Consider the following 12,111-nt stretch of genomic DNA (forward strand, 5'->3'; position numbering starts at 1 on the left):
TCATTGGGTAGCGCCATGATTATCAATCTCTTGGCCTTTTTGTCTGTTTTGACTCTTTCTTTATCATCTTCATCCCAATTTCTTTCATCTTTCGGCATGTAGTATGCTGGAATTTCAGCTGTGGTATTTGTTCGTGGAACTCTTGGAACTAGAGTTTGAGGAATGTAAGGACCCTCCTGTATGGATCGCAGGAGATTCCTATCCATTCCCTCCAGAAAATTTACCATTCTGATCTTCCATTGAGGATATTCCTCTCGTTGAAGAGTTGGCGGCTTTGTGAGGGAGCCAACATTGTACGCGGAATTTCAGTTGGCCATTGAAAATTTTGGAGAAGAAGAAAAAGTTTTTGACGAGAAAGAAGATCAATAATTTGAGAGATTTTGAATGATCGTTTTGATTAGATAATCAATCAATAGGCTCTGATACCAATTGTTGTTCCCAGATCTCTCAATAATACTAATAATCTAGTTATGAATAACCAAATTATAGTGATTTAATGAAGAAAGTTATGAAGTCTCAAAAATAAAATAAGAATATTTAAGAACAACTTTGAGCTTCAAAGGTTTTACTTTATARATTCATAAACGTAAAACAACGAGTAAAAGYCYTATTTTTACAATAGACCTAATCATCTATTTATACTAAACGACTATTAATAAGATAACTATCTAATGCTACTTTCTAGCAAATCGTCTATCTAACAGATAGGGTTTATCTTTCACATGGATAAACATTAACAATAAGATAAACTCGAATTCCAGCTGTTGATTTGTCATCTCCAGCTATCATTCATGGTATGAAGATTTCACCCTTATCTTCAAATCTTCATTGCGTGCTTGGATGCAGTGCTGGAAAATCTTCTAAGTGTTGTTTGTCCAGAGGATCGATGAGAATGCTTCTTTCCATCGCATCCTTGAACTTGTCCATTGATCCTCTGGTTGAACTTGTCCATCGGTCCAATGGTTGAACTATCCATCGATCCAATGGTTGAATTCCAGACTTAGTCGATTCTGCCTTGATGTCTTCATCGGTCTTCTGGTTCTTCATCACTTGTTGTTTTTTATTACTTTTTACATCATGAGTTATGGGGTTTAACAGTATTCATCCCCTCCTCTACAAACTGATTACCTATAAACTCTTGTAGATCCGGCTGGGACCAACAGAAAGCTAGATGGTTTGAGTGTCTAACTCACTAATAAGGGTTTGTGCAAACCTTGCCCAATTGTGAGAAAGAAGGAAACCTTCCATGATCGAATAGATTTCCATGTGCTCCAAGGAATCCGAATTCATAAACTCGGACATGAATTTTATTTTCATAGTCATTGTGAATGGCTCCCGATCCACGATCAACTTCCCCTTGCTCTCTTTGAAGATATAGGGATTGTCTTCAATACCCAGCAGGCATCGCCACCGACAGGCACCATCATCTCTCTCGACCGATCGATTGAAGAACGATCGATGACTACAGAAGACAGTTCCCTCGCTGAATCACTCCTCAATCTTTTTTGCTCCGACCTTAAAGTCGGCTTGTCTTTTCGAACTCCTCCGGATAAGAGGGGTTTACTCTTCCCTCTGTTGCACCTTTAGCGGGACCCCCTGTTGACTGCAGAAAATGTATTAACCAATTGAAAAGAATAACCCACGAGTTATTGTCATGGTTACACAGAAATCTATGACAAAAAGATCCTTAATCTTTCCGTTGAAAGTTTCTGAGCAAACTTACCAGATGCGGTCCCGAGTTCTTCCTCCTCCATAGCCTTAGAGCTGGAAGGAGTGACCTCCTCACATACCTGTCCAGGCATGGGAACATAACTTTAGTCCTTGATTCGGTTTCTCATGCAAACCGATTCAATTACCAAGTACTAGATTGAATCCTTAATATCCATGTGTCACAAACCCCTGAAGAAAATTTCTTTTCGCACGAGATTTGAAATTCAAACCAAGGTATTCTGAATATAAATCTCGGGGGGCAAACTATGTTGGTAAAAAATCACACCCTCGACCGATGATGATATTTCCCTCAACTATAGCGTCAGTAACCAAGATTCATAAGACCAACAATCATACCAGCTATGGTCGTGGGTATCCTCAACAACATGACCCTTGACTCATGGACGAGGATAATTCACTTTCGACCCCTGGTCGACAATTACATATCTACGATTATATATCCACAATCGAAGTTTTCTTTCGACGGATATATATATATATATATATATATATTAATGACTTACATTATTACATCGACCATTACCTATGGTTATTATTGTAGGAATAAACACGCTTGTGCTCATTAACTCAGAAGATCATAACATCAAAGCTAAGATTCAAGACAATTCATTACAAATGATTTTCTTCATTCAATGCCAGTCATAGTCGACCGTTGGCCCTATCCTACGGATCAACTATAAAAAGCTAGGAGATGACCAGAAAGAAGACATGAACCCTCAAGAACTCACTCATACACAAAGATTATTCATATAAACATATTGTTATTTACTATTTCCCACGTCTGACATATTAAATTGCATATATGATATTGTAAGTTTTCCAAAGGACAACATCGTTGCTTAACGTCCATAGTGCATCGATTATCTCCTGTATCATCAACGATTTTTTCCTTGTTTAAGGGTTTTTCCGCATCACCAATTCTCTTGTCTCATTGTTTATTATTTTTCTTGTCCTTATTTGAATGTGGTTAATCTTTAGTTGTTAAAGTTCCACAAACAAACCTCAAATTATACTTAGTGTAATTTTTGACATAAACAATCACTATGAGTGAGATTAAGATTATGGCAAGTGCATGACGTATATAATCCTTTTGGATTAACTTCAAGACACAACCTAGACTGAGAAATCAAAACCTGAATTCCCAAAATTAGAACTCAATACTCAAAATCGGAACACAAAGCAAAATTCAAGATATCAAAACCAAGAGAACTTCAATTTAAATGATGAAAAATGTATCAATGGCCTTAAGTACCAGCTCTGTGCATAGAAAGAGGGGTGAACCAAATTCTTCTTTGAGTGATTACACCTACAGATTTTCGACTTACCTTAAGGAAATTGAATGGACACTTGGAAAATTGGAACCTTGAAAAGTGGGCTCATCATGTTGCAACCAAGTCGAACAGAGGTGTAAGTTTAGATGATGAGAAGCATTCCATCTATTATGGGTTAAGAAAGTTAGGCCTTTTCTTTATAACTTGTAAATTTGGGCCTAATGGCTGTAGGCTAAATGTGTATCTATTTTTGATTCAATTTTGTATAGACTTTCATTCAACTAAAACATTTTTTAGATAATAAGATAAACTAAAAGATTCCCATAGAGTATAAAAAGCCAAAGGTTGCTAGAGTTATCATAAGGTAGAGTATATGGGTCATGTAATGGGTTTGTAGTATGTTGTATGCATGAATGAACCAAGAATTGATGAATGGGACTTGATCTTCTAGTTTTGATGCATAGTTCTTTTTGGGAAGAGTATTATTGTTCTGTTTATTCTTTTCTTCCTTCTTCTCGTTCAACAATAGTGCTACATGCTTTTTAGATTATTTGTTCTTGCAGAAACTCATGTCCTCACTTTTTTGTGTCGTTTATGGTGCTCTAATGATTTTTTTTTCTTACAAGTTCATTAATCTTAATGGAGTTGTAAACATGACTTAGGGGCTGTTTGGTAGGCTCTTAATGGTTACATTAAGAGCCAATCGCTGAATCGGTAAGAGGTTGCAAGTGTTTGGCAAAAAAAAAAACCACCTCTTAATGGTTACAAACACCTCTTAACCATTTTGCATCTGGTACCTCACTCAACCATTCAGATCCTTCTTTTTCCAATTTTACCCCCTTCCTCGTCGCTCACAGCTCCTCCCCCACCCTCTCCTTCCTCTCGTCGCCGGTTACCCTTCCCCCCATCTCCATCGCCGGCGACCTTCCACAGCTTCCATCGCCGACGACCTTCCACAGCTTCCGTCGCCTTCACTGAGTTCACGTCACCTTCCCAGCTTCCACCATCTCCGTCCCCGTCTTCGGTTGTCGCTCGACCGATGATAGCCTGTGAGACTCCACAGCTTCCATCGCCAGCGACCTTCCACAGCTTCGATTAGGTTTTCGCCATCGCCCCTCGCCATCGCCGGTCACCTGTTGCCTTCACGAACTCGTCGCCCAGCGTTCGGGAGCCACAAATTGGACCCAACGTACACACCCAGTTGAATCCAACCAGATTTTGGTTAGGGTTTTGGTTTTTTTTGTTTATGATTAATGAAGCAGATTGGCAATCGATGAAGCAGATTTTGGTCAGGGTTTTCGTTCTTGATTCTTGAATCGATGAAGCAGATTGGTTAGGGTTTTCGTTCTTGATTCTTGAATCGATGAAGCAGATTGGTTAGGGTTTTCGTTCTTGATTCTTGAATCGATAAAGCAGATTGGTTAATCGGCCCTAACACATTATCCAACTTCAACTTCAAAGAAAATGTGAATGAGGGTTAAAATGGTAATTTACTGTCATTCATATAACAATTACCAAACAACATTATTTCATTCAGTACTTAACCATTCTGGCCCTCTTAACCATTCTGACCACTTAACCATTCTACACCAAACCATTCAGCAACTGCCAAACAGCCCCTTACAAAACATATTCTTATGGAGTTGTAGTTAGTTAGTGTTCAAAGGGTTGTGTGCATGAATCATTGAGAAGAAACAAATTAAATCACAAACTATTATGGCAAGACGACCAGTGTGACAATTGTAAATTGGGATCTATCTGTCATTCTCAAAGTGTATATATATATATATATATATATATAGGAAGGATCATGTGAAGTATAAAATGTAAGTTTTTAATATTGGGCTCATTTTAATGCATCATGAAATGATTATAGTGGTATAATATATAAAAACTAAATGTAATTTTTAATATATTTTAATTCATATATGATTATGTATGTTAATATAATAAAGGTGTAAAATTAAAAATGAAAAAGTAAAGGACATAAAGTAAATTTAATAACTAGTTATAAAAATATAAAGTATAGTTTAAAAACTAAAACATTTTGTTTTTAATATTATCTGGGAACCTAGTAGTTTAAAAATCACAATTTGTACACTAAACTGTTATCCAAGCTTTATTAATATAGTATGGATATAATATAGTGATAGAATACCAATTGGTAGTTGGCCTTTGATATAATATAGATACAATATGTCAACTTCAAGTGGTAAAATCAAGTAAATTTTTAAACATAAATATACACATAAGTGCTTTCTCACGACCTATCTAGGAACTATCTCCGTTATTGAAACATCATTTACTGAATATTGGGATGATCTCGATCTTGATTTTGACATTTTATTTTTTTCTAAACCACTGCTCCCTGTCGACCGAAGTGTACTCTTGAAGGAGTGGCATTTCAGGATCAATGCTACTACGCATGAAAAATGCAGGCTCTGATGGCATTGAAAGCGTGAGAGAGAAGCTATTAAGCATAAGAACAACTGAAGCCATGGTCGGCCTATCAATAACATTTTCTTGAACGCATAATAACCCAATATGAATACATCTAATGATGTCACGCAATGAACCTGATCCCGTCTTCAATGTGGGATCTATCATATTTGACGTTGTCCCTTTCCGCCAACATTTCCACGCCTAAAAGAAAATAAGAATTTGTTAGCTCACAAATAATTAACATGATTACGTTGTGTATATATGTTGTTTTAGGACTTAAAATGGAAGGGTGGATACTTACAAAGCTAAGAAGGTCTTCAATGTTTTCTCCTTCTCGAAAACATTGGTTCTTTTGACCTGTTACCATCTCTAACACCAGTACTCCGAAGCTAAAGACATCTGATTTTACCGAGAATTGGCCATGCATGGCATATTCTGGTGCCATATAACCACTATACAAGAGAATAGATCAACAAAAAAGACAGGCACTTGTACAAGTTTCATAAAGTTCACCTATAAATTTTATCTGATGAAAGTATACTTACTAGGTTCCCACAATTCGCTTTGTGTCGCCTTGAGTTTCCTCAGGTTTAAACAACCTTGCCATGCCAAAATCTGCAATTTTAGCGTTCATTTGTGCATCTAATAAAACATTACTAGCTTTCAAATCGCGATGAATTATCCTTAGACGGGAGTCTTCATGAAGGTATAGGAGTCCCTTGGCAATGCCTTTGATGATCTTGTATCGATTTTCCCAATCAAGAAGTGCACATTTAGTTCGATCTATAAATACCGTCAAAGAATTCCTTCTCAGTAACAAAACTCGTTACAAGAAAAAAGCCATTTCATGACACCTAAATTGTTGTTAAGTTGGTCAAATATCGGTATGTTCTTCTTTGAGAAGATCAAGTCCTGCTACTGCAAAAGTGTCACTAAATTCAATTGATAATTTGGTGCTATTTGTGAAGCTCATAAAAAGGGGACTTTTAAACACATAAAGGCTTTCATTTGGTCACTAAACCTACCAAAGACATAGCTCAATACAACATGCTAACCTAAAAAATATAGAAAACATAGTCTTTTGTGTGGTGCGACATGTGGGATAGATAGCCAATGACATTTGCTCGTATGAACTTACCAAATAGAAAATGATCCAGACTAATATTTGGCAGGTACTCGTAAATGAGAATTCGTTCTCTTCCTTGTAAGCTAAAACCAATTAAGCAGCCTAACCAAATTACGATGTTGAAGCTTTGCAACCAATAAAACCTCATTCTTGAATTCTAGGTCACCTTGCCCAGAATCCCACGCTAGCCTCTTTACTGCTATTTGCTGTCCGTCTCCGAGCATACCCTAATTATTATATGATAGTGTATATCAACAGTTAACAAAATATCAAGCCTCTCGATCATTGGCAGGTAATTTGTTCAATTAATTATACCTTGTAAACAGTTCCAAATCCACCTCTTCCGAGCTTATTGTCTTCAGAGAAGTCATTTGTGGCTGCTCTCACTATGCTAAAGTTGTATTGTAAAGATTCAGCTATGCTCATATCCATAGTTTCAGCTAGGAGGGTAGAGAGAGAAAGAGTTAGAAGTTTCTCTATCGAAGGAGTGATGTACGTAATATTATCAACCAAATGGTCAATTATGTTGTCCAAGTGTAAATATGAATTTTTCCTGCTTCTGAATAAGATATACTTGTTGTGTTGGTTTGATGTTGTAAATATGAACTTTAAACTACAAACTTGAAATTTACTCTCTGTATTTTCGGTCAGTGGCATTTGTTGCTTTTTCTTCTTCAATCTTACGAAGAAGCAAATGGATGCAATTATCATGACGATGCTGAATGCCACAATAGAAACAACTATCACGGTTCTTGTCGTGTTTGTCTTTTTATGTGCAAAAAAATTATTCATAAAAGAATACCTTAACATATATCTATATATCTATATATATATATATATATATGATCGATTTTATTACGTGCATAAAATAATTAGCTCCTAGGTATTTGATCCATCCAGGGCCGGCCCTGGCTATAGGCCCAAGGGGCGACGGCCCAGGGCAGCATAAAGCCCAAGGGCATCAAATTTCAAAAGGCCCAATGCATATATATATATATATATATATATATATATATATTCAGTTTTATTTTGGACCTAAAATAAGTTACCTTACCGCTTAGAGGAGAGGCAGTCCACGTCCAGGTCCATATCTCTAGTTCTCGGCTAACCTCGCGTCGCCTAACCTCGCTGTCGCCTGTGGCTCACTCTCAAAGAATCGCAATCGCAATCGCAAACGCTCTCCTGCCGGTTGCCCTCTCTCGTCTGCGGCTGGCTGGCCGACTGCCCTCTCTCGTCGCTCTCTGGCTCTGCCGTCTGCGACTCTGCCTCTCGCCCTCTCGGTTCTCGCTCTCGGCCTCTCGCTCTACTACAGAGAAAGAGGTTAGCACTTACTCCTTAGCCACTTRCYCACTTAGCAATTSTAGTTAGTGGTTAGGTTAGGGAATAATAACCGAATAGGGACTTAAGTATTAGGGTTATTTTATATTTTAATTACTTATTTACTTTACTAATTTTATTTCTTAAGTTTCTAATTCTTGTTAGTTGTTTGATTGTAAAACCTAATTCTTGTTTTATATTCTAATTTTATTTTTTACTCTACTGTTGAGGTTAGCACTTATTTACTTACTGTGGAATTAGAAACAAATGACAACCATTTGTTAATTTTAGGGTTGTTTTACTGTTTAGAAGTTGCAATAAATCATTYRTACATGTGCCATCGACGCCATCACCTGTACCAAGTACTGTTTAGGAGCAGGGGCAGGATTGTTGATTGTTATATCAATCTTGTGTTGTATAAGGAAGGGTGTTACTTCAGGTAGAATTAGACAAACAGACTTGTGACTAAAACACATGATGGACTAATGGAGTCATGCAATAGATAATTTCATAGGCAAACACCTTWAGTCACTAAAACTGGGAGGACAAAATTAGTGAAGTAGGAATGAGCCATTGATTTTGTAGAGTGTAAATAATTGAAGAAGAACCAACCAATTAAGTGTTTGGAGTTGGATTAAGAAGGTATGAGTGTTAATTTTAGTTTATACAGAAGAYGTGGGATGTAGTAAATAGGGACAAGTATTAGATGARTTGGTCTTATGATGCTCTTTATTTTGGTTCTGGACAAGTAGGTGAATTGGTGTTTAAATGCAAGGGCTATAACAACTCGATTAATGAAACCTTAACATATTATTTTAAAGCAAACACTCAGCTATAAGATCACACTTATAAACAAAAAAACACTAATGGATCTCTCGGTCTACGAAGGAAAAAGCTAGACAATTGTAAATTACCACACTTGGGTGTTTTTAATTGGGCATCATTTGGACTTTTCGCCGTGGGCACCAAAAATCTCAGGACCGGCCCTGGATCCATCCTTCCTTTCATCGGTCTCGGTTCGTGCCTACGGTTAACTCTAGGTGCATAGTCCAGTTTTAGCCATTTAAAGGTTTGGAGGACGATCGAGGCTAATCAAAACTCTTAAGGGTCGTTTACCAAACACTTACCAAGTAAGCGCTTACCAATAAAATTTAACACTATCAGTTACCTATCGGGTAAGATATTAGTCCACCAAAACGATATCGTATGCAACAATTTACCCAATAAGTGCTTACCGTGGTAAGAATCGTTGTCATCACTTACCAGGTAAGACTCTTAGTCTTTGTCTTGCTCTTACTGGGTAAGAATCTTGGTTCTTATTATATCCATTCGATAAATTAATGTGACTTGGTAAACGCTTGCTCGGGTAAGCGTTTGGTAAACGGCCCCTTAGTCAATGATTTTAGCATATGGCTCCTAACTTTGACAAACCATTTTATTCTTTTTTTTTCATGTTCGACTAAGGTAAAAATTGATTAAAAAACGAAGTATTCAATCAAGTTATACCTAAAATTAATTAATCAAGTAATCTACAACATCTTAAGGTAAATTTAGAAAGTATATATATATCAATTTATAGCAGATTAATAAGTTTTCAACCTAACTAATCCTAGTTTTAGGTAAGAGAATTTTTATTCTTTCTTTGATTTGAACCTGAAACCTTCCGACACTTTTGATATTTAAATACCAAGCTCAAACTAATCATACACCACTCTTATAGTTTCATTTATTTCATAAAATTATCGCATCATTTTTTGTCATGTTCATAAGCATTTTACAAAATTCTTTCTTTCATTAAAAATACTTACACTCCACAACCATGGAACACTTGCCATTTCATTAACGGGTCCCTCCAATTTAAAAAAAAATATAATAAATATAAATACGATTGTAAAAAATTAAAAGAAGTATTTTTAATTTATTACAATCTATTTTATATCAACTAAATTGAAATTCAATGGTGTCTATAATTCATCGGAAATGTGTAGACATCAACGATGGATAAGTGAAGGAAATTAAATTGGAAGAAATTATATTTTAGTAAATTAGTGTTTGAAATCTGTCGATATTTTATTAAAATTATGAACATATTTTTGAATGAGATAAAAAAACTAATTAACAAAATAAGAGTTTTTAAATCATATCAACAAATTACTAATGAAATTATGTTCATCGATATTTCATCGGTGATCAACTTGGAATTCCCTAGGATTTTCTATGCTTGATAATCAATACATCTTTTTTTTGAGTTATGAAAGTCTTTCTTTAGTAGTGATTGGGTTGGTTAAAATCCTCTTATTTTTAAAATTTCATGACAACTGGTTTTCTCTGGTATTTTTGAATGACTTCTTCTTGAAAACAATTATAATACTCATAAAACCAAAATAAAAGAAATTAAAATACACAAGAATAATCAACTACAACCACATAAATAAAGACCACGACGTACAACTAACCAACGTTCCACTGAAAAACTTAGGTGAGCCATCATTATTGCAACATGGTCCTCGCTTTTCACTTTTCAAAACTATATATATATTAAGTAAATTAGGTTTTTAGTACCAATCGTTTATTGAAATTTTTTGTTTTCGTTCTTATTATTTTAAAAATTAAAATGTTCGTCATTATGTTTATAATGTATTTTTTTTATGCTTTAAAATTTATTGTCTTTTTCATTATTATACTTTTATAATTTATTTCTATTTTAATCGTTTATACTTAAAAGTACTGTTTTTACTTTTAATCNCATGACATATTAGAATGAATTATTATTTTTAACATTTTGTTTTTAGTCATTTATATTTTTCAACTAGTTTCTCAATTAGTTTTTGTCAAAATAATTTAATTAATCAACTAGTTTATCAAATATAATTTTAACAAAATGATAATGTTATATAATATGTAGCACAATTTCGATGGTTAAAATTATTTATCCCGAAACATTTCATGTTTTTATAGTTTGAATAACTATAATTGATTGGTGGCATATATAAAAATTTGTTGACTTTTTGACCATCATTTATTTGTACTTGTATATTTTTATATTTTGAGCTTTATCTTATAAGAAAAACGTTATTTTAAATTATCTATAAAACCGTCAAACATGCCATCCAATAAAATTAGACCAAAGATCTAGTTTACCAAACTTGACTATAATATTCCTTTTTAATTAATATTCATCTTTTTCGGCCTCTGATATATATCTCAGCTATTAAAGTTTAGTTGGTAAAGTGGTGGAACGGTTTTGCCTTTCGTATAAGACAGATATTGAGTTTGATCTCAGCGTCTCAGTAATCTTAGCCGTTGAATAAGCCAAAAAGATGAACTTTTTACATAATTATATTGGTGTCCATTAAAGCAATTGAGATTGATGACAATTAATTTTTGCCCAAATATTAACCATTTTTTTTTGGGTAAATAACCAAATCCAATCATGTAAAATAACTATATTTGATATTTTAAAATTAAACGATAAATTAAATTATTTGAAGAAAAATACTTCTATCAATATAAACTTGACCTTAAAAATAAATTAATAGAAAAAGAATAACAATTGATGATACCTGTATAGTTTTTTATTAAATGTCTAAAAGTCATATTTCTTTGATAACGAAGCAAGCGTGTGTGTGTTTATTAGGTGTTCATCGTTTTTTAGTTACAAAGTTGCAGCGGGAAGTTGAAAGTGAGATCGAATTTTCAAAGACAATATATATATATATATATATATATATATATATATATATTAACGAGTTGCAAGATCTCAAACATGTTTGACCTTGGTGTAGATTAGTTGGATTAAAACCAGTGGCGGACGCAGAAAAATATATTGTAGGGGGCACAAAATTAACCAACAAAATTAACCTAAAAAAATTAACATACAAAATTAACCAACAAAATTAACCTAAAATTACGTAACCTAAAGCATTAACCAATTAGTCAATTACCACAAAATTAACCAATAAAATTAACCTAAAATACCTAACCTAAAACATTTACCAATTACCACAAAATTAACTAACAAAATTAACCTAAAAATAAAATACCTAACCTAAAGCATTTACCAATTACCAACAAAATTAACCTAAAAAAAACCTAACCTAAAGGCTAAACTCTAAAGCATTTACTAATTACTAATAGAGTAATAGTGGCTCAAATGGCAGAAATTACAAATTAGAAAATAGAAATTACCTAGGTTAAGGACTTAAGGTTACGGAGGCGCACAGG

The 12,111-nt window shown here is 34.3% G+C and overlaps 1 protein-coding gene across 1 annotated transcript in view; it reads right to left on the minus strand.

Moving 5' to 3' along the window:
• Positions 1-5,206: 5,206 nt before the first annotated feature.
• LOC112523290 (putative receptor-like protein kinase At4g00960) overlaps positions 5,207-12,111 on the minus strand; it is an 8,341-nt gene continuing 1,436 nt past the window's right edge. Inside the window, 8 exon segments of the mRNA XM_025132824.1 lie at positions 5,207-5,377; positions 5,379-5,645; positions 5,746-5,896; positions 5,990-6,227; positions 6,583-6,661; positions 6,663-6,797; positions 6,886-7,010; positions 7,203-7,346. Of these exon segments, the coding sequence (XP_024988592.1) occupies positions 5,270-5,377; positions 5,379-5,645; positions 5,746-5,896; positions 5,990-6,227; positions 6,583-6,661; positions 6,663-6,797; positions 6,886-7,010; positions 7,203-7,346 (1,247 nt within the window). The 3' untranslated portion in view covers positions 5,207-5,269.

The sequence above is a fragment of the Cynara cardunculus genome, assembly GCF_001531365.2.
Source record: "Cynara cardunculus var. scolymus isolate 2C chromosome LG 12, CcrdV1, whole genome shotgun sequence".
Lineage (NCBI taxonomy): Eukaryota > Viridiplantae > Streptophyta > Magnoliopsida > Asterales > Asteraceae > Cynara > Cynara cardunculus.